This window comes from Mercenaria mercenaria, chromosome 6 (genome assembly GCF_021730395.1).
Source record: "Mercenaria mercenaria strain notata chromosome 6, MADL_Memer_1, whole genome shotgun sequence".
In the NCBI taxonomy this organism is placed as follows: Eukaryota; Metazoa; Mollusca; class Bivalvia; order Venerida; family Veneridae; genus Mercenaria; species Mercenaria mercenaria.
Window position 1 is genome coordinate 24555457 of NC_069366.1, and position 24675 is coordinate 24580131.

At 36.5% G+C, this 24675-nt stretch overlaps 1 protein-coding gene across 3 annotated transcripts in view; it reads right to left on the reverse strand.

Moving 5' to 3' along the window:
• Window positions 1–843: 843 nt before the first annotated feature.
• LOC123549385 (kelch domain-containing protein 4-like) overlaps window positions 844–24675 on the reverse strand; it is a 29641-nt gene continuing 5809 nt past the window's right edge. Inside the window, exons 1-13 of one of the 3 annotated variants that reach the window (XM_053545437.1) lie at window positions 21979–23618; window positions 19673–19821; window positions 18994–19085; window positions 18012–18090; window positions 17121–17219; window positions 16166–16302; window positions 14994–15086; window positions 10268–10494; window positions 9759–9904; window positions 5504–5595; window positions 3892–4471; window positions 2648–2735; window positions 844–1098 (exon numbers count right to left, since the gene is read on the reverse strand). In XM_053545437.1, coding sequence (XP_053401412.1) covers window positions 890–1098; window positions 2648–2735; window positions 3892–4471; window positions 5504–5595; window positions 9759–9904; window positions 10268–10494; window positions 14994–15086; window positions 16166–16302; window positions 17121–17219; window positions 18012–18090; window positions 18994–19085; window positions 19673–19786 — 1956 coding nt within the window. In that variant the 5' untranslated portion in view covers window positions 19787–19821; window positions 21979–23618 and the 3' untranslated portion in view covers window positions 844–889. Of the gene's footprint in view, window positions 1099–2647; window positions 2736–3891; window positions 4472–5503; window positions 5596–9758; window positions 9905–10267; window positions 10495–14993; window positions 15087–16165; window positions 16303–17120; window positions 17220–18011; window positions 18091–18837; window positions 18863–18993; window positions 19086–19672; window positions 19822–21978; window positions 23619–24675 lie in introns of those variants that run through there. The other 2 variants (XM_045337424.2, XM_053545438.1) reach the window with 2 other exon arrangements.

The window sequence follows — 24675 nt, forward strand, 5'->3', positions numbered from 1 at the left end:
TCTAAAGAACTATGTAGTGTTAACTGTAAGATGAAGAGTTTTCTTCATGAACCATTTAATTTTTTTAAAACTTCCGGAGTAATTCTGATTGTAAATTATTTTCTATCATAGGCTCAAAATAATGGACCCGTAATGACAAATTGACAATCGGCTATCTCAGTGTCAGTATGTGTCATCTGTGTGCGATTTCAGGGATAAGAGAAAATTATTTTTCATAACTGGAGAATGACAAATTTTTAAACAGAGAAAACAAACAGAAATTGCAGATTGTCATCATGGGTCCACTACCTTAAATAAGAGCTATGATGTCCCTGTATTGCTTGCTGGAGAGTTTTGTTCCAGGTTGTATGACAGACAGACAGTGGCATTATGCGCATCTTACTGCATATAGTGTGTTTTTGGTGAATGTTATATAAAGTCAATTTTCGGTTGTTGTGCATTTAAATTAAGAGATTTTTGAAGTTGAAGGGAAGCAACTCCTGTGGCATGCAGTTTGACTTTATAGTTTCATTCAAATCCCATCAGTAGTATACGAGAAACAGTTTTAAAGACTTTACAAAAAAAAGACTTTCAAAGGGCTATAACTCCACTGAAAAATTTCATTAAATCGGAAAATGCTGACAACATGCAAAACTAGCATTGGCACTGAACATTTCTACAATGCTCATGTCCACAGTAGAAATCCAACCAGTGGTTTAAGAGAAACAGCCCTGAAAAACTTTTGTGACGAAGGACAGACAGCACAAAATCTATGTATCTCCCAATATATACGGAGACACAATTAAATTTTATGGTATAAATGTAACTTTTATGCTTATGCAGTAAACAAATAAAATATCAACATAGGATTATAAAATTTATTTCATGCAATCATATGCAGCCAATTTCATCAGCTAAAAGATTCCTGGCACATCTCTTTGGCCAGTTTTTCCATTTTTTTCTCTGACAATGTCATGTCTTCTGAATCACAGTACTCTTTAGCTTTGGAGAGCCAATAGTCCTTTGTTCGTTCAAAGTATTCTTTAATTGCTTCAGATGCAGGTCTCTCTGGAGCATCACTAAAATCTATATCAATTTCATCATCGTCGTCATCCGATTCTGAAATAGTTTTAATGTCCGATAAATATACGAAGTATACTATAAACACCTAAAAGATGTTATTTTCTGTCATCTAAAAGATGTTATTTTCTGTCAGTATTGTCAATTTTATTCAGGGTAAAAAATAATAATAATATGTGTAGATTGGTATGCAATAAAAAGATTATTTTCTATACACTGAGAAATATGCATCTGTAGCGGAAAAATACTGTGTTCCTAAAGTCATACAATATTTTCGCAGCAAGAACATGTGAATATTTCTCTATACAAAGCTGTATTTCTATAGGTAATGTCTATAAAATATAAAAAAATTATGTAATACATATAATGAGTCAATATTTAATAATCATAAAAAACCAGCTATTTTAAAATTACACAGCAGCACCATTTCACCATGTGACAAATGTTGCAAAGAACATTTTTATAATTTTCACACATATTCAAGCAACTTTTATAAAAACTCAACAACTGCTTCGATTTCTATTTACAACTGATAACACATTCATATCATTCAATTTTGTACATTTCAAATACAGATCTGTTGGCAGGCCCCTTTAATCTAACAATTATTCAAGATTCTCATAACTGTACAGAGAATACATGTCTCCTAAATTACTGAAAATGGGTTATGTTTAAAGAATAGAAAAATGAACAAATTATGTCTGGAAATTTGTCATAAAATTAAGGTTTTGAGAAAATAACTTATGATCATACTGAAATACAAATCATTGCTTGAATGTTTCAGGAACAAATTGTGGTTATGTAGTTACCATCTGGATATATAAAATACAATGGGCTGATACAAAGTGGGTGGAGGCCAATGGAAATTTTTCATAATACAAAATGACAATCTTAGCAAACTGAGCATTTTTCCTGTTGGAATACTCTGTTTTTGGACTGCAAAATTGGTATGCTTTATTGTTCTATTTATAGCTTAATCCAAGGAAAAGCGTTTGGACTAAGAAACAATTTATAGCGAACGAGGGTTTTAACACTTATTTATGCATGATAGGCAGTTATACATCGGCCGTAGTAATTCCACGAGGGCACAGCCCAAGTGAAATTATTTGTACAACGTATTACCGCCAGAGTGTATAAATAGTGTTAAAATACGGTTTTGGTTTAAATTATTTCGATTCTAATATACCCTTAATCTGAAACAGTAGATAAAATATAGCAGCGCTCTTTCTTGGTCGCAACAAAAACATTGATGTCACCGCATGTTAACGTGACATCATTCTAGCATAAGTGTTTTAACAGAGAAAAGCATATTAGAATTGTAAATCTTGCCTTTTTGATGCGGAACAAATACCAAACAAAGTCGAAACAATTCTTATATGATGCTTATTTGTATAAAATATAAATTTTATTGAAAAATTGTCAGAAGACCATTTAAATCAATGTTAAATATTTGTAACTAGCATCTGAAATTTTAAAGTTGTCATTCTTTTTTCATTCAACACATTAAGGGAGTATTGCATAAGTTCCTTTTTGTCTCAAAACCTTACATTAATTTTTGAATATATTTGTGGAATAGTGCATTTTTTACCATCAGAATCACTAGGTTTGCGTTTTCCTCCTTTAGCCCCGCCCTCCATGTCCTCCTCATCTGACGATGAATCCGACTCCTCCAACACCTGTCAAATTTTTTTTATGTAATAGTTAATGGACAATGCAATAATGAATTGGTTCTGGTTTGTTTATTCTGTACAGATTGAAGGAATGTGATGGTGGTCCCTAAACCTGAATTCCACTGATGTACCAACTTTATCTAAAAGAAACTAGTAACTTCCCCACATTATGAGCGTGATTCCACATATAATGAGAGGTGGTTCCTCACTTAATCAGAGGAAATTCCTTATATAAACAGAGGAAGATGCCAGTCTGATCATGATCTGCACCTGTTCGCCACTCAGTTAGCGTATCTTTGGTAATCACCACTTTTAACAGTTAATGGTACTGTCCATATTGAAAGATTGGCAAGTTCATTATAGAACAAGAGATGCTTTTGAGAAAAGCGCATGTCTCCCACAACTGCCTAACCATCTAAATAGTAAGTCAGTCTTTATATCCTGTTTACTTGAAGCACATGTGCATGCGCTTTTTTGACATCAAAAGGACCCCTATACTATGGTTCCTTTTGAGGTCAAAAATGCACAAGAAATCTGAGCGTTTTTTGGTAATTCAAGGGCCATAATTCCAAAGTGCCTGGGCCGATTTGGCTAGTTTTCAAACTTGGCCGAGCATTTACTGGTAAACACATTTTGTTCAAGTTTGGTGAAGATCGGATGAGAAATGTTCGACTTAAGAGTGCGGACAAGCTTTGTGACAGACACACACACACAGACAGGAGTAAATCAGTAGGTCTCCACACCACTGTGTGGTGGGAGACATAAATGAGCCGCGCCATGAGAAAACCAACATAGTGGGTTTGCGACCAGCATGGATCCAGACCAGCCTGCACATCCGCACAGTCTGGTCAGGATCCATGCTGTTCTCTAACGGTTTCTCTAATTGCAGTAGGCTTTAAAAGCGAATAGCATGGATCCTGACCAGACTGCGCGGATGCGCAGGCTGGTCTGGATCCATGCTGGTCACAAACCCACTATGTTGGTTTTCTCATGACACGTCTCAAATATAGCAGGGTAAGGGTTGAATGATATTAACGTTATAAAAATTGATCATATTACTATAAAGATGAAAATTACTTCTATATTTTTTTTATGATTCTCAGACGTAAAGAGATTATGCATTACAGTTCTGAAACTACAATTCTGATTCATTACTACATACCTGATTTTTTAAGTTACTTTCAATAATAATGTTCCACTCCTCCATTTTGTTGATATCTAGTGAATACATGTCTGATAACGTATACTGTTTATCTCCTACTTCATAAATACCACCATACAAAAACAACACTCCATTTTTCACTGCTAAAAGCGTATTCATACGTGGTGATGGTGTAAACACATTAACAGGCTCATTTGTATCAACCATTTCAGTATTTTCAGATGCACTACTTTGTGGACCAACTGTCAACTTGAAAATTGATTCTTCTGTTTCCATAGTAACAGATGTACTTTCAGGTTCAGTTTCCATGGAAACAGAGGAAGCACTCTGGGTGATTCCTGTTGCAGCATCTATGTCCATGTTATTTTTAGCATCAGCCTTTGTTTCTCCATCAATAGTCATCTTTTTCAAATCTGTGTCTGCAATGTCCATTTCTTCACCATTTTCATCCATATTCTCACCATCCTCCTCCTCCTCCTCATAATCTTCATCATCATCATTATCTGCATCATCACCAACATCTGTAGAATTTTCATCCTTTTTTCTTCTTCTCTTCTTCTTTTCTGTTGTTTTCCTGCCCCTTTAAATGATAAAAAGAGTGTTAACAGCTGTGTTTTTATTCAAAAGATCAAAGATTCAATAGATTTTGACAGCTTACTAATTTGTTGATCCAACAGATAAAATTTTGTAACATGGCAGGACCAGGTTACTTTTCTGCTGTAATAATGGAGGAAAACCCCAGTGCTCCTACATGCAATATCCAAAGCATGGACATATATCTGGTAGAACCACAGACCTTCCACAGGCACATGCTAGCCGGACAGCTTCCTTACATGAAAGAATTCTACATACATGTACCTACTTCGGTTTCGAATCCACTGTGGTGAGAGGCAAGCCATTTAAAATACTTCTTCAAAATCTATACCGCCTTGGAGGTCATCATTGGCAACAACATGTTTTAATGTCCTTCAATTAAAAATGCACAAACACGCTTACAATGAATGATGCCATTACATGCCAGAAATAGCCCGATTGTTTTTTTTTTATGGTTTATGTCAACACCTTACCATAGTTGCAATCATCGCAATGTTGTTTATTAAGTCAGAAGTTCTATTTGGAATAAATTTATAAGAGTATGTGATTGAAATAAAATTACTGACAATATGTATTATGTCTACAGACATGTAGCTGGTGCATGCAAGTCCTATATTTTACACTTGTATTGCAAGCATGGACATGCAGTTATAAACAATGACTAAATGCCAATTAAATGATATTGTTTGAACAAAAAAAAAAAAAAATCTGTAAATGTGGGATTCTGTTCAAACCTGTGGTGATCATTCGAATTTTAGTTTCAACAGGCCAAACTACAGTTCAAACCAGTAGTGTCTACTTGAATTTTAGTTTCAACAGACCACATTGTACTTTGAACCAGTGATGTTTATCTGAATTTCAGTTTCCACTGACAGCACTATACATACAGTCTGAACCGGATGTGTTAATTTTAATATTAGTTTCAACAGACTACACCATAGTTCGAACCAGGAGTGTTCATCTGAATATAAGATTCCAGACAGCACTATAATTCCAATAGGAAGGATAACATGTTTACCTGACTTCTCCTTCAAACCATTTGCCTTTGTCGAGTTCCAGAAAATATAACGTGTTATAAAATTTCCCTCTTAACTGATCATCATCATCCTCCTATCAATTATACAAAGAGATCTAGATAATAAATATTTCTTTACGAAAATTAAACATCTTTAATAGCAGGAACATTTGATTTTGTTATTGATATACAATTTCATAGTTTTTACTAAAAAAACTATTTCTGTGGACTTCAAAATTTGATAATAAAATAAAAGAGGATTTAACTTGTTCCATGCAATTAAAAGTTGAGGATAGACACAACTCAGAAATTCATGAAAATCAGTTTCCATACCAGTACTAATCATTTTGAAGTACAGTTGAATATCGTTACCTCGATATCGGTTAGCTCGATACTCCGGAGAGCACGATGTGTTTTAGTCGGTCCCGACTTTTCTCTTTATATTTAATGGTTTTATTTATCGTTCCCTTGATTTGATTAGATTGATATTTCGTTTAGCTCGATGAGATTTTTCAGTCCTGTCAACTTACCTGTACTGTTTTTACACCTGGTTTCGTCGATTTCACAACTTGTCAGAAAATATCCATGTTAATTGTAAGATGTGAAAATCAACCTATTGTTGTTCGGTGATGTATTAATTATAATCAGATAGTCTGTGTGTTTGTTTAGTTTGTTATCTATTCTTTAACTCATTTAAATGCTAGCAAGTTTGCATTCCAATAATTAGTCTTAAATAGCATGCAAGTGGGCAAGCTGTTTTCGAAATATAACGTTTAATTTGGACGGAATATTTTTTCTGTTTGACGGAGTAACAATGTGCCATATATAATTGAGTAACAATATGCGTATTTAACTGACAAATTTTCGTTATAGAAACACATTCCAAATGACATATTTACGTTTAATATTATTAATTTTCCCTTTCAAACCCTTTAAAAGAAGTATTTGGTGTAATGACAATATAGACATCCTACACATATACATGATGTAGTCCCAGATAGACGATACCATTACGTCAAACTTCGGATATGTCGATGCATTTTTGCAGTCCCTTGAATATCGAGGTAACGGTATTTGACTGTATATTGTAAAACAGTGCAAATTTGCACCATATCTTTTTTTATGAGCAACAAAACGACCAAAATCGACTAATATATTCTAATAACGACAACTGTCGTTAACCTTACATAATAAAGTACTGGTCTCACAGTGTTTAAATTATAAGATAATATTCAGATGATCACAGTAGCTAGCACTGAGCCTTTGTCAATGGTAAGTTAACAAGAGATCGCAGAGTGATCTTGGCGTCCACCATTGAGTCATTTTTTAATGTTCCAAATTTCAAGACTAGCTCAAAATCCTAAAAGTAGGTAACTATGTCAGAATCCAGGTCATTACAGTCCTTGGACCCAGTGACCTCTAATACCCAGGGCTTCAGAAATTTGCCGGTTTGTTGGTTTTGGATCGATTTTTGACATTTCAGACCGATTCGTGAAGTGAAAAAACAAACAAAAATTCGGTCCCGTAAAAATGGAGAAAAGTATAAATTTCGGTCTGATATCTCAATACACGATCACCTGCCAAGCAGGAAATTGTTGGTCGCACCCTCAAATAATCAATAAACATGTCAAACGGTCTGATTGTCACTTTGATAATCGGTCCGTAATTAGCACGTGACACAATCAGCGCCCGCGCGGCACATCCTTTAATGTTTGCAGACAGCAGACTGCAATCTATTAAACATTTCTGACTGGTTTCCAAATGTTTCTGACTGGATCATTTCGACGGGGATCCACTTCTTTTATTTAGAATCCGACGGATAGTTTATTTCAAAAGACTATGTTTGATCACGGGTAAAAAACAAACAGTCACTGAATTTAATCGAAGAGCTATAATTGTACATTTATAGGTCTTTGATTTAAAGAGACATCACACGGAAAACCGATAAAAATAATTTTTATAATTACTTGATTTGAAAAAATTACATGATTCATTTGTTGGGGCTCCAGTTGAAACAAGTGCAGAAAATCGTCTTTGCAACCCGATTGTACAAAAAAGAAAAGAAAAAAATGGACTGGCATACACGAATGATAAAGAAAACCGGAGTGGCGCTGTTTATCAAATCGGTCTTTTAAAAAACGTTTCAAAATGAAACTTTGTTTACATCAGAAGAGAACATATAATTTTATAAAATGTAGTTGCTTATTAAGTACAACGTAAGTGAAATGAAATATCCGTGGCCAACTCGCGTGACCTTTTGGTTCTGTACATGTGGGAAATTCGATCTCAGTGTTCACATAATGTACACATTCGGTCTGCGGCAGAGTATTCTTAAAATACTGAGGCTGTTTTGCAGAGAATATGTGTCGTGTAATTCTCTTTGACGCATTGTATTTTATAGAATTCCATCAAAGAATGAGGAAACATCACAAACATCTTCCGGGTATACGGTACCGAAGTCACGTGCGTTGGCTTTTAGACTAGTTACGTACACGGTGTCAGTGCCTCGGCAATTTTATCCTTGCTAGTATTCTCGGAAAAAACATCGAAATTTAAACAAAGTAACGATCACACATAACACTGAATAACTGTCTTCATTGTATTGTAACTCGCGGTGACCGGGAACTCAGTTTTAATGCATGACATGCTCATTTCTTTACTCTATCACGTTTTATAAAATATGTAATATTGGGAATGCGGTGGGTGGGGTAGCGCTGATGTCAGGATTTTCGTTTCGGACTGATTGAGTTATCAAAATTTCCGGAGCCCTGCTAATACCAATAAGTAATTTTGGCTCCATACAAGGTACTTACATACCAAATATCAAAGAGATTGGTCAATATATGAATGTACTATGAGCAAAGCACAAATATGTCACTAAGTCAAAATCAAGGTCAAAGTTCATTTCGGTACACAAAACTGTGCATGTGGTTCATGCATGTGGTCCAAATTTGAAAGCTGTAGCTTGAGAAATGTGGAAGTAGGTCACTAGATCAATTTCAAGGTCAAAGTTCATTTTGGTACACAAAACTATGCATGTGCTTCAAATTTGAAGGCTGTAGCTTGAGAAATGGAAAGTAGGTCAAATTTCAATTCAGAATACAAAACTATGCATGTAGTCCAAATTTGAAACCTGTCGCTTGAGAAATGTTAAAGTAGGTCACTAAGTCAATCTTAAGGTTAAAGTTCATTTCGGTACACAAAACTATACATGTGGTCCAAATTTGAAGGTTGTAGCTTGAGAAATGTGAAATTAGGTCACTAGGTCAAAATCAAGTTAAAATTTTATTTCGGAAACAAAACTATGCACGTGGTCCAAATTTGAAGCCTGTACCTTCAAGAATGTGAAAGTAGGTCACTGATCAAGGTCAAAGTTTACTTCGGTACACAAACCTATGCATGTGGTCCAAATTTGAAGGCTGTAGCTACAGAAATGTGAAAGTTGGTCACCAGGTCAAGATCAAGGTCAACTCATGTCAAGGTTCATCTAGCCACTCAAAACAATACATGTGGTCCAAATTTGTAGGTTAAAAACAAAAAAGTAGGTCACTACATCAAAATAAGTGACCTTTACCCTAACCAAGATAGATGACACCATTAATGAGTTATATGCTATTTTTTTTATTACAGAAACAGAGAATTCACATATAATTACTTATATTATAACTAATAATTAAACCCATACCCTAAACAAGAGAGATGACACCATTAATGGGTTATATGCAATTATTATTTTTTTCTTATTATGGAAATAAAGAATGCACATATAATTACTTATATTATAACTAATAATTAAAAACAGAAATTTGAGTACTAAACAAATTAATCAGCAATCTACTAGAGTAGTGCATTCACTGCTGAGGTGTCACAGGAAAATAATGAACAACTTGAATCATTATCTCATTAGTGTCTGCAGACTTTATGACCCTTCTACAGGTAAAGCCATAAAAACCCAATTAACTACTTGGAGGACCACTGGATATAAAATTACATTAGAAATCAAAATAAACAAAGGGCCATAACTCACTCAAAAATTGTTGAACCAGTCTGATTTTCAGGGGGTCACAACTAGGGTACCAATATATCATTCTGACAAAGTTTGGTCAAAACCCCCCAAGTAGTTTCTGAGGAGATGCAATATCGAGAAATTGTTAATGGACAGGACGGACCACTGACCACGGACGCAGTTATTTGAATAGCCCACCATCTGATGATGGTGGGCTAAAAATATTATAACAGCATTATTTTACTCTTTTACCTCATCAAACACACCACCAAAGCAGACAGCTTTATTATTGCTGACTGAAGCCAGTGACAGTCCAGAACGAGGTGATGGCCTTGACCCAGATTGCTTCACATTGACCCACTTCCACTTTGTGGGCTGTGATCCATCTTTAATCTTTCCTACAAAAAATTCAGTTTTACAGAATAGAAATTTACAAGCAAATTTTTAAAAGGACATCAAATGCTCTATCCAAAAAAAATTGTTGGTTGACAACAAGACATTCATTAAAATTGGTGATTCTTTTGCCTAAAAATTCCCTTGACAAGAGCTTTCACAACAGCAAAAGTTTGAATATCTTTGTCCAGTTATGGTAGCAGTTTGTTCCAACGCTGTATTTTAACAGTATTTTAGTTGTAACCATTGTCAGTCAACTAAACCAATATTCCTGGATTCTGCACCAGTACTTGACTTGTTCTCCACATGCTACAGACAACTTTCTCACTATTCATAAAGCAATGTGAGAAGTGCATATCAACAATTACCTTCCGGCATAAGAGCAAACATATCTGTGTGAACCTTCCCAACATCCACATCCTTCTTCACCCTTTCTTTACTGTACCCTCCAAATACAATTATCCGACCCTGATCTAAAGCTGGAGCAAGAACACAACCCGATCTAGGAGCTGGTGCAATTCCACTTGTCACGAGAGCTGTCCAAGTGTATGTGTCTAGGTTGAAGGCATATACATCATTGAAATATTTGTAATCTCTGAAACAGAAGTAAAATGACTTCAATATGATTCAGATAATTTTATTTATTTTTATTTTGTTGGATTTTACGTCGCACCGACACATGATAGGTCATATGGCGACTTTCCAGCTTTAATGGTGGAGGAAGACCCCAGGTGCCCCTCCGTGCATTATTTCATCACGAGCGGGTACCTGGGTAGAACCACCGACCTTCCGTAAGCCAGCCGGATGGCTTCCTCACATGAAGAATTCAAGGCCCCAAGTGAGGCTCGAACCCACATCGATGAGGGGCAAGTGATTTGAAGTCAGCGACCTTAACCACTCGGCCACGGAGGCCCCTATGATTCAGATAAGAAGAGTAATCTGTTGTGTCTGCCAAACTAGAAATGTTTCTTAAAGACAACACGGTCTCCATCCACAAAGCAAAGAAGCTTCCATCCACTAGACAAGGGAGCCTTTACCCACGACAAAAGTGAGACCCATTCACTAGACAAGGAAGCCTCCATTCATAACGGAAGTGAGACTACATCCACTAGACAAGGTAACCTCCATACACTACACAAATCAGCCTCCATCCACTAGACAAGGTAACCTCCATACACTACGCAAGTGAGTCTCCATCCACTAGACAAGGTAACCTCCATACACTACGCAAGTGAGCCTCCATCCACTAGACAAGGTAACCTCCATACACTACGCAAGTGAGCCTCAATCCACTAGACAAGGTAACCTCCATACACTACACAAGTGAGCCTCCATCCACTAGACAAGGTAACCTCCATACACTACGCAAGTGAGCCTCCATCCACTAGACAAGGTAACCGCCATACACTACGCAAGTGAGTCTCCATCCACTAGACAAGGTAACCTCCATACACTACGCAAGTGAGCCTCCATCCACTAGACAAGGTAACCTCCATACACTACGCAAGTGAGCCTCCATCCACTAGACAAGGTAACCTCCATACACTACACAAGTGAGCCTCCATACACTAGACAAGGTAACCTCTATACACTAAGCAAGTGAGCTTCCATCCACTAGACAAGGTAACCTCCATACACTACGTAAGTGAGCCTCCATACACTAGACAAGGCAACCTCCATACACTATGCAAGTGAGCCTCCATACACTAGACAAGGTAACCTCCATACACTACACAAGTGAGCCTCCATCCACTAGACAAGGTAACCTCCATACAGACAAGGTAACCTCCATACACTACACAAGTGAGCCTCCATACAAGGTAACCTCCATACACTACACAAGTGCACCTCCATACACTAGACAGGTAACCTCCATACACTATGCAAGTGAGCCTCCAAACACTAGACAAGGTAACCTCTATACACTATGCAAGTGAGCCTCCATACACTAGACAAGGTAACCTCCATACACTAGACAAGTGAGCCTCCATACACTAGACAAGGTAACCTCCATACACTACACAAGTGAGCCTCAGTCCACTAGACAAGGGAGAGGTGCTCCATCCACTAGAAAAACGAGCCTCCATCTACTAGACAAGGAAACTTCCATCCACTAGACAAGGAAACTTCCAACCACTAGACAAGGAAACTTCCATCCACTAGACAAGGAAACTTCCAACCACTAGAAGAAGGACCTTATAAAAAGTAATAACCTCCATACACTATGCAAGTGAGCCTCCATACACTAGACAAGGTAACCTCCATACACTACACAAGTGAGCCTCCATCCACTAGACAAGGTAACCTCCATAAACTAGACAAGGTAACCTTCATACACTACACAAGTGAGCCTCAATACAAGGTAACCTCCATACACTACACAAGTGCACCTCCATACACTAGACAGGTAACCTCCATACACTATGCAAGTGAGCCTCCATACACTAGACAAGGTAACCTCCATACACTATGCAAGTGAGCTTCCATACACTAGACAAGGTAACCTCCATACACTACACAAGTGAGCCTCCATACACTAGACAAGGTAACCTCCATACACTACACAAGTGAGCCTCAGTCCACTAGACAAGGGAGAGGTGCTTCATCCACTAGAAAAGTGAGCCTCCATCTACTAGACAAGGAAACTTCCATCCACTAGACAAGGAAACTTCCAACCACTAGAAGAAGGACCTTATAAAAAGTAATAACCTCCATACACTATGCAAGTGAGCCTCCATACACTAGACAAGGTAACCTCCATACACTACACAAGTGAGCCTCCATCCACTAGACAAGGTAACCTCTATACACTAAGACAAGGTAACCTCCATACACTACACAAGTGAGCCTCCATACAAGGTAACCTACATACACTACACAAGTGTGCCTCCAAACACTAGACAGGTAACCTCCATACATTATGCAAGTGAGCCTCTATACACTAGACAAGGTAACCTCCATACACTATGCAAGTGAGCCTCCATACACTAGACAAGGTAACCTCCATACACTACACAAGTGAGCCTCCATCCACTGGACAAGGTAACCTCCATACACTAGACAAGGTAACCTCCATACACTACACAAGTGAGCCTCCATACAATGTAACCTCCATACACTACACAAGTGAGCCTCCATACAAGGTAACCTCCATACACTACACAAGTGCGCCTCCATACACTAGACAGGTAACCTCCATACACTATGCAAGTGAGCCTCCATACACTAGACAAGGTAACCTCCATACACTATGCAAGTGAGCCTCCATACACTAGACAAGGTAACCTCCATACACTACACAAGTGAGCCTCCATACACTAGACAAGGTAACCTCCATACACTACACAAGTGAGCCTCAGTCCACTAGACAAGGGAGAGGTGCTCCATCCACTAGAAAAGTGAGCCTCCATCTACTAGACAAGGAAACTTCCATCCACTAGACAAGGAAACTTCCAACCACTAGAAGAAGGACCTTATAAAAAGTAATAATCTTCCATAAATAGATAACAACATCATACACCACAGCTGCTGAAAAGGACAGCTTACTTGATACTGTATGTGTAAATTTTTTCACGCAACGAACATTTCGTGCCTGGCAGCTAGTCTAGAAAATACTATTTATTAGCGCGAACTTGAATTCATCGTATTCATGCATGAGGTTATGAGCACTTCTATTGAATCTGAACGGAAATTGCCGAGTTTTGCCAAGCTTTACCGATTTTGGGGATAATATTTAAGATGCACAAGTTTACAAAAAATACACTACGCTCTTTTGTTACGTTAATCCCTATAGCCCTTTATTGTTAAAAAGCGACTGAACACTGAGAAGTTCTCACTCGTAATTTACCCAACAGTAATCTCAGCTAAAGTTTCTCACTGACATATTTTAGTAGAATCACAGCTGTGAAACATTACTGTACTAGTAGTCTAGCAATATGTTGTGCAAGTGGTTAGTAAAATTATCAGATTCTGGGTCCGATTCCGAGATGGGCGGAAGTTGCAGCGCATCAGATATTCTTGCTGAAAGCTTTGGATGATTGAACCAGTACATGCACTGTTTATGACAAGCAATGGAAAACTGTGAATTGTCATTTTTGTTCCGACACTAACATTATTGTTTTCAATACATGTAATTTATCGTAAAATGAAAATCCATTGAATGTGTTTGTGTGGTATAAACAATATTTCATTGTACAGTTGTGATTTGCATTTAACAGAATTACATGTAATTGTTCCCTTATATCTCTTTATTGTCCAAACAAACAATGCATTGTTGCAAAAAGCCACTGTTATCAAGTGTGTTGGTAGTTTAAACATATTTTATTTGTCGAACAGAACAGAACATATCATACAAACAACATACACATACAAAAAACAAGCTTTTCACATTGACAAATTGGATTAAAATGTTTCGTGTTTGAGAAGATTGGGGTACAAAATTTCGCAGAACTCATGACTTTGTGGGTGGTTGGCCTGCGCGAATGCGCGAAAATTACGATCCCGTGAATAAATCTACACATACTGTAATAGTCAAAAAGAGGCTGAAATGTGCAAGATGAAGAACTTGCCCGGAAAGTCTGATTTACACTATAATCTTTAAAGTATATATTGATATATTGCAAGGAATGAGGTAGGGAAGTGTAGTCATTTCTGAATCCCATCTAAACTACAAGAAGGTACTTCAAGCAAAATTTGCTAGAACTCAACCAATTTGTTAAAGAGAAAATGTCAATAAAAGTATTAATCAAGTATATATATACATTCCTTTTTCTGCTACAAATTAACTCTTACCCTGCTAAGTTTCTAAAATGGACTACTCTATCTTTCAATTTGGACATTACCATTTATAGTTCATAGGGGTATTCACTAAAGATTTACTGACTGAATAGCAAGCAGTGCAGCTCATGATCAGATTGCACGGCTGTGCAGGCTGATCTGGATCTGCACTGGTCCCAAAGGCAGATACAATTGCAGCTAGTATGCCAAGAGTTAAAGAAATATGAAATAACTCCATGTTAATGTTATAACCAGCCTTTTACATGAGCATTTATAAGTACTTTTGAATAATATTTTATTGACTTTTTTATTACATACCTTATATTATCATGGAATCCACCAAACACAATCAGCTGCTTTTTGCATTGTACCATTCTATGTCCACTCCGTGCTGATGGCCCACCAGGGGCACTGAAATAATGAAAATATTTCTAAACATTAGAGCTGCTTTTGAGAAAAGCGTATGTCTCCCACAACTGCCTAATCATCTAAATAGTAAGTCAGTCTTTATATACTGTTTACTCACTACAAATATACCTCTGAAGAGTAAAAAGGCTGAGTTTGGGTAATTCAAGGACCATAATTCTGAAGTGCCTCGGACGATTTGCCTAGTAAATGAACTTGGCCGAGGAGTTATGGTCAAAAACATTTGGTTCAAGTTTGGTGAAGATCGGATGAGAACTGTTCAACTTAGAGCGCAGACGAGAGTAAAAAGGCTGATTTTCGGTAATTCAAGGACCATAATTCTAAAGTGCCTCAGACAATTTGGCTAGTTAATGAACTTGGCCGAGGACTTATGGTCAAACACATTTTGTTCAAGTTTGGTGAAGATCGGATGAGAAATGTTCGACTTAGAAAGCGGACCAGATTTGTGACACACAGATGGACACACACACAGATGGACACACACACAGACAGGAGTAAATCAATATGTCTCCCACACCACTGTGTGGTGGGAGACATAATTACTGTGATAGTTATGGCTACCATTTTAAGAAAATATCAATACTTCTATACACTGGTATCATTATATAACGCCAAATTTACCTACACATCAATTCTTTCTTAGCTAGACAACTGCATTTAGCTCTATAATTCAGATTTTGGCATACTTTCTGAAAATTGCTAATCCTTATATATATACAAAACACATGTTGGAGACATGTCTTGATCTTTAGCATTTACTCTTCATAGCACTACAGTGGACCTTTTTTGCATTCTGTAAAAGCAGAAATTATCGCCAGGGTTTAATTTCGCTACATTTCGCGAGGCCCTACATCTCGCGAATATTAATCCTCGTTTAAATATTTACTACTTGTATTATAAATTAAAATTAAAGTAGGATACCATTTTCACAATTTCGCTATTATTAAACCTCGCAAGCATTCTCAAAATTTCAAATTCGCAAAATTTTGACCCAGCGAAAATATGTGCTATTACAGTAGAATAACATTGTAAATATCGAGTCAACCGATTTTTTTGACACTCACCTGACTTTTTCCCATTTCTTCTCTTTCAGGTGAAACAGCCATAGATCTTTATAATGATAGAATTGTGACTGTGTAGGGCTGGCAAACTCTCCACCAAATATCCACAACTGCCCACCACCTTGTCGCAGAGCAACTGCCTGAACAGTGACAAATATATGTTAAAATCAAATAGTGTAGTTATTAAAAATTAATATTTTTGTGTGTTCAAACAAATCAATAAACAGATAAACACTCTTATACCCTTCCAGTTACAACCTGAAAAGGAAAGTCCTTATAATCTGGGTCGTGTGAAAGGACCATTCCCAACACCAACAAGAGCAAATGCAAAATGTAGCAAAAGGTACACACCTACTCACTGAAAATTAGCTAAATAACTGCATGTATAGTAAAAGTGATGAAGAAAAAAATGCCTACATGAAAATGCCAGAAACTAATATTTTGTGGAGACACAAATTTGTGGATTTCAAATTGTAACAAGAGCTGTTGGAGGACAGCAACGCTCGACTTTCAACTGCCTTGTCAAATGAAAAAATGTAAGTGGAAAAGGAGGCATAATTTTGTAAAAACGCAAAATAAGAGTTATGGAACCTATGCAATGTAAGTCAGTTCTTCACAGTGAATAAGTGCGTGAAGTTTCAATCCATTCCCATAAGTGGTTATTGAGATAATCTGGATGCTGACGTAGATGCACGGGTGAGCACAATAGCTCTACCTATTCTTCAAATAGTTGACCTAAAAATAAGACTAACAGGAAATTAGCCTTTTCTTCTGGATATTAAATTTCATGACTTGATGAAACCACAAAAATTAATTTCCCACAATACTTAAGATACTGTGACATGTGACAATTAGTGATACTGATTGTTTCCAAAGAAGTGGAAATTAAAGTCATACAGACAAGCTGAAATTTGTATAAAGCTTTAAATATCTAGCTAAAATAAGTGAATAACCTCACTTGATGTGAACTCCTTGGGGGAGGACTGTTTGGAGCTGATATCTTCAACCACTCATTCTTCCTTGTATTGTACACAAGTAGGTCATTGTGCATAAACATCTGAAAATAATACAAAATCTTCATTTAAAACGATTAAACAATTTTTGTGCCCCCCCCCACACACATAATCACATTTATAAAGAATGTTTAAATACACTCAAGTGCTTCTCTAATCCAGTATACTAATCTTATACACATACTGACTTGCAAGTCATTCAATAAGTGTTTTATTACATGACATCAGAAATAAATTTTCACATTTTTTCTTCAAATTTTTTACACCGAGCAAACTTTTGTGCTGAACTATAGACTGGTCAATACAATGTAGCTCAAACTTTAGACCGGAGATTTTTATTATGAGCCATATACAAATGCAATAATTAGTTTTTTTGTTTTTGTTTTGGTTGGGTTTAACGTCGCACCGACATAATTTTAGGTTATATGGCGACTTTCCAGCTTTGATGGTGGAGGAAGACCCCAGGTGCCCCACCGTTCATTATTTCATCACGAGCGGGCACCTGGGTAGACCCACCGACCTTCCGTAAGCCAGCTGAGCACTTTCTTACAAACTGAATATAGAAAAAGTTCATGCTGGCAGTAATGGCCTATAAGGTCAAACTTTGTTTTATCAAACTTGACCACGTTGACAGGACCAGCTAATTTTTTTTTAAGTTATCTTTAGTCTGAGGCATCAAACAAAGTACATTTTATACGGATTTTGCCTTAAAATGATGATGAGTTCACGCAAGCAGAAGTGTTCAAATTACTTGAGTCGTAGTGAACAAAGTTTGACTGTATACAAATATGGAAATTTACTGTGAACTATTTTACACACCATAAAAAAATACAAACCTTATTTCCAGTGAAAAATTCTCCTCCAAACATGATAAGTTCATCTCTGTCTGGGTGCGGAGTGAGTGACATATTACATCTACAATTAAAGTATGTTATTCAAATTCATCTGAGCCGTGCCATGAGAAAACCAACATAGTGCGTTTGCGACCAGCATGGATCCAGACCAGCCTGCGCATCCGTGCAGTCTGGTCAGGATTCATGCTGTTCGCTAACAATTTCTCTAATTCCAATAGGCTTTGAAAGCAGGCTGGTCTATATCCATGCTGGTCACAAAGCACTATGTTGGTTTTCTCATGGTGTGGCTCATTTCTTAAACTAGACACATTTCTAGATTTATTCTGACATTTTCATAAATATAGACTATACTTCCAAACAAAAGTTACGGTAACATTTCAACCATGGTTAACTGAAATTCTTCAAACCATGTCTGATATATGACCCCGAACAGACAAAAAAAAAGAATCCCATATGAATTATTCATGTAAAAAGGGTGAAAAATATTATTTTACTCAGGCAATCTGACTGAAACATGCAGTGTGGCATTTCCTTGTATCACTTTCTACTATGATATATTTATTTACTCCAAATCATGTCCTATATATGGCTCTAGATGACCAACAGATACAGAGATAGGCAGACAGATGGACAATGACAAAAGTGTATCTGAGGGGAATAACAAAAAGATTGATTCAGTTCACTCTTGACAACTGTTGTCAGAAAACACTTCCATAGTTTTCAAAATTATGTAGAAAAGCTTTTTTAAAGCAGAAGTTCACTAAAAACCCCACTGACCTTGGTTTCTATCACTGAAAACCCCACTGACCTTGGTGAAGGGGGTTAACATTTCTCTCACTAAAAACCATCTGACCTTGGTGAAGGCTGATCTTGGGGAAGGGGTGAACACTTCTCCCCTTTCACTAAAAACCCCATAGACCTTGATGAAGTAGATGAACATTTCTTTACTAAAAACCCCACTGACCTTGGTGAAGGGGGTGAACATTTCTCTTCTATCACTTGTGTTTTCTTTCTGTCTTGCTCTTGAAACTCTGCTATCATCTTCTCTATATCATCCTAGAACCATTATACAAAACTGTTATTGTTGTAAGTTCAGTTTTCAATAAACCGACAAGGAAACAAATGTCAAATATTGGGTATGAAAATCCCTCTACAGGGTTGTCAATAAGAACCGGCCGCCAGCCGAAATGGACGGTTCAAATTCACAAAAAGAATTTGATTGGGCCTTAAAAGAAAATTGTTTCCCGATCCTGCCGACATTAGAACTCTCCAGAATTTTACCTTAAGAAAACTTCATTTTATTTTTTCCAAATTTAACACGTGAGCTCACAATAATGTGAAAATAAGGGATATATTGTTTATAAAATTGCATTGGAAAAGGTGTTCTTAAATGCTCCAAAAATGCCCAAGAATGCAGGAAATGAAGAGCTGAATTTCAAAATTTTCTGGGGGAGCATGCCACCCCCAAAAAAAACCCTAGCTGGCCGGCTACTTTTCTATTTCAGCCTGTTCAACAAAAACTTATTGACAACCCTGCCTCTAATTCTTGATATATGCTAATTCAATATACATACGTATGTACAGAAAATCTAACTAGATTGGTAAGGCCTTACCTATTAAAACAAATAAATTGTACTTGTTACCTCCCCTATCTCTGCAAGTTCTTTCTTTGCTCGTTTTTTAGCATTTTTCTCAGCCTTCTGTTGTGTTTTCTCTTTCCCTTGACCTTTTTTCTCCTTTTTATTCTTCTTCCCCATGGTAATGGATTCTAAAAGTCTGCTAATAGCCTATGCTGAAAACAAGAAATGTTGAAATTCCATGAAAACAAGGATTTCACACTGCACATCATACTATCATGTTCTGCTTAAAAAAAAGGGTCATGTTCTGATATCAGTGATTTTTGGGCCATTTTTTAGGGCTCGAAATTCGGCCCCACTCCGCCCCACCCCTACCCTATCCCAACCCACAAAACTCTTTCTAGATGTACAAGATAATGCAAAGTGTACAGTCTGTACCATTTAAGGATAACATGGTGTAATAGACATATTTCATATCTTGTAACTGGATAGTAATATTTAAATGAAATTTGGTCACTTTAAAGACATTCAAAATTAAAAATGTTTCACCAAGAGATTTTTTGAATTTTTTCATTTTTTGGGGAGATAATCGGTAATGAAGTTAACATTGATGCCTATGGGAAATATATAGTTTCTTTGATTATGAGAATCAGAGCTTAAGTTTCGAGAAAAGTTTGCAGTAGAAAGCTGCATTATATGATTCTGATACAAATATCAAAAAGAAATCTTAAATTCTCCGTAGGGAAAAGGAGAATTTTTTTTTTCTAGTTTTCAGGGGAGATAACTCATGAAAACCCAAGATAATCAGGGGAGGTAATTTAAAGGTATTTTTTTTGAGAACTTATGTCACTATATAACTTGTCAGTATGACTAAGTTTCAGAAAGATTGAGTCACAACTGTGGCCTCAAGAGTGTTCACAAGCTTTACCTCTGATCTGGCCTACTGACCTAGTTTTTGACCCCACATGACCTAGTTACTTGGTATACAGTAGTGAGGGAGACCTTTATATAATTTATGCAGAAAATTTCTTCAGGTTCCAGAATAAGAGAGTAAGTATCCTAAACTACTAATGTCTTTAATTCCATGTTGATTCTCATTTCATACATGATGTTCACTTTATGCCAACAGATATTCATTTTGATGTTTATGGAGTTTCACTGGTATTGTTGAGATGTTTCATACAGTACAGGCAAGATGAACATTCCAAAGAAATACATATCCCAGTCATTTTTGAGCTAGCATTGTGCTCATTTATTATGTTTATGTTAATTTAAGTGTCACCTGGATGCACACCATAATGAAAAAAAGTTTTCCATAGCAAACTACACAAAAAGATGAATAAAAAAAATTAAGATGATGGTTCAATGGTTCTGAGTACACCCTATACTAATTATTAAAAACAATGGAAATAACGCTTTATGTGCATCACGGAAAAATTCCATTCACTTCAAGATGGTGGCGATTGAGTTGTTGCGTTGAACTGTCAAATAATAATTCTCGATTTGTAAGTGTAAGTTATAGTATGGGGTCACTCTTGCCTGTATTTTCAAAAATAGTGACTTTTCTACCCAAAATGCGCATTTTATGCGAAAGAAAAATGTACAAGTTTGTGTTTATTTTGCCTTGTTTTTACACTTAGAAAACATCGAGACATGGAAGAGAAATTGCTTTTGCATGCTTCCTGTCATAATTTTAGTATTTTATGATTGCTTTTGTTACGTTTTTACCACAATTGGAGTAGAATACCCCAAACAAGCTAAAGTACCCCGATCGGGAGATGTGCCCAACCGGATAATGGTGGGAAGAAAAGTGTCTCATAACCCAGGGCTTCCATTAAGCAGCGTCCCGGCGTAAAATACGCCAAAAATTATGATCCGTACTGCAATACACAAAGTCAGAGGCGTACCAAGGAATTCTGATATTTTCAAAGGACGACAAAATCAATACACCGTGACGTAACTTCGCGTGAATGACGTGATAAGCTCCGCCCCAAAACTAATCAAAGCGGTTTAATAACTCTTTGATTGTCAGCCTTGTAAAAACTGCCTGCAGTGTTTGAAGTGTGAGACTAGTGTGAAAGCATCGTGTTTGACAGAGACCGTCTGTAAATGTAAACCGTTATCCAGATCAGTTGACATGTTTAGAAGGTGCTAATTAATTGCCAACAATAAAACATTACATGCATTCGGCTCGGATAAAGTTGGTGAAACAAGCTTCGAAGTCGGAAGGCAAGTAACTAATTGTGGAAAATATATCAATAATTTCAGCAGAAAAAACCTCAGCAAGTAACTATTTTCTTCTAGCAATTGACATTTCACATCCAGTTTAAATTAAAACATTTTTTTCGATCGGTAATAAATTTGCTACTTACTTTGGAAATTTCGTGAATGCAGGGATCATCCTAGGTCAAAATTTTAGCACAGAATTTAGGAAGAAGTTGAGGAATTTAAGGAGAAGAATCCGCATAGCATTCAGTTTCCTGCCTATATATATCCACTTTATAGTATGGGTCTAGCTGTAACTTATAAACAGTAATTATTTAAGGAAATTGATTCTTGCATTATCATTTTCATGAATTTCTAAATAAAGTATAAACTTAGCTATGAAAAAGTCGCCTTTAAATTTTTATCCGAAATTTACATGTCCGAAACTCGTAATTTAACAGGTGCCTGATCAAAACGCCGTGAAATTTTTCATGCATATTTCGATTCTCGTGCTTTTATAATGCCTGATTTTTGCATCAACTTGTTCAGATTTATACATTTAATTTATTTATTTATTTATTTTTTCGAAAATAATACACAACTCGCAGGTAATGGCGATCTTTTTACAATATTTTGTACGGCAGTTCTGACGTCCGCGAAATTATTTTTTATCCACAGTACCCGAGCAATTCATTTACAGAAATTGACCGTAATCATGGTAATTGAAATAAATTTTGAAGTAATCTTTAATAAAATGAAAGAATAATATACAAATGTTGCATAAGATCATGCTCTCGTTATGTTTATCGGCTTTTTACATGCCGATTGAAACTTTTCAAAATGGCGGCGGCTTACAATATTATTGATTGACACTGTGGGATATTAATGCTATGATTGGCTGAAGTTTGACAGGCGAGTAGGCGGGGCTGACTATGGATTTCTCGATAATTTAATCTAGAATATGCATAAAGTTTTACAACTTTAAGTAAACAGATAATAACTTGCTGAAAAACTCGGCGATTCGGATTTCGCCCGGAGACGATAATTAGGCGAAGTGGCCGACTTTAAAGCAATTATATCACTCAAATCGCCTTGTAGGATGATCCCTGGAATGATAAATCCTATTTTTACAGTATTTTTTAGAGAAAAAAAAAACAAAAACAAAACAAAACATTCAATTTTTCTCCTATTAAGAACTGATATCTTTGACACATTTTGATGACACCAGCACGTGGCTTCAAAGGGAGGTGTCGGCAAAATTTTCCTTTATTGATTTTCTTTGATTATGGGATGAAAGTTAACTGGTTGAGTATTGCCAGGTGAATGACGTAATTTGACATAATTCTACTTCAAGTAAAATGTACTTTAGATTTTTTAAAGTGGATTTTCGTTATGTAGCTGAACAACAGTAAGTCTGTTGATTTTAATAAAATGCCGACTGTTGCTATACGTATAATAAACCAATAAGATATTTTTTGTTAAATAAAATGTTTTCTAATCATTCAGTGGTCCTTTTATTCTATTACTTTATACACTGTTCTGAACCAATTAGATATGATGATGATAGTAATGATGATGATGATGATGATATTGAAGGTCATTGTACAAAGTGATACTACGTAGGACTCCAAGAAAATTTAAGAGGGACTCCAAAATCTGAATGTTAGGCAGTCCCGACTCCATGAAATTGAATCCTAATGGAAGCCCTGTAACCGTTTACTTTTTCCACACATTTGAGGTGAATCTGCATGGATGGATGACTGTATCCATTTCGTCTGACTTCCGTTACCCCAGGTAAGATTTTAGACCCGGCCGTTAAATCGATACTGTACAAGAATATATTTATTTTACACAATAATTACTCGTACACAGGAATCCTTAGTTGTTTAAACATCATAACCAGGGCATTATCCTGTTATTTGGTCCGCGTACCAAATAAATTCCACAACATTTAAATGATATGTTTAGCTTCGGCTTTGTAAAAAAATCATAGTGTATCCATCCGCCATTCTAAAAAAATCATTGTGTATCCTTCCGCCATTCACTGTTGAGGTCATGTAAGGTCGCGTAGGAATACACATAATAAATTATACATGTGCGGACCAAATACCAGGAGTATATATATAGAGACGAAAATGTTTACCAATAGATTCATTCTAATGCCTTTTAAGGGGAAGTATCCCCGGGAAAGGGGTTTTCTTTGGGGGATCATATTTTCAGAAAAAGGGGCTTGGTAGTCTTTTGGGGGTGACATTTATAAATAATTCGTTAATATAGAAGTTTTCAGGTGCGGACCAAATACCAGGAGTATATATAGCGACGAAGAATTTATTTGGTCCGCGGACCAAATACCAGGAGTATATATATAGAGACGAAAATGTTTTCCAATAGATTCATTCTAATGCCTTTTAAGGGGAAGTATCCCCGGGAAAAGGGTTTTCTTTGGGGGATCATATTTTCAGAAAATGGGGCTTGGCAGTCTTTTGGGGGTGACATTCTCAAAATAATTTGTTAATATAGAAGTTTTCAGATGCGGACCAAATACCAGGAGTATATATAGCGACGAAGAATTTATTTGGTCCGCGGACCAAATACCAGGAGTATATATAGAGAGACGAAAATGTTTTCCGATAGATTCATTCTAATGCATTATAAGGGGAAGTATCCCCGGGAAAAGGGCTTTCTTTGGGGGATCATATTTTCAGAAAATGGGGCTTGGCAGTCTTTTGGGGGTGACATTCTCAAAATAATCCGTCAATATAGAAGTTTTCAGATGCGGACCAAATACCAGGAGTATATATAGCGACGAAGAATTTATTTGGTCCGCGGACCAAATACCAGGAGTATATATAGCGACGAAGAAT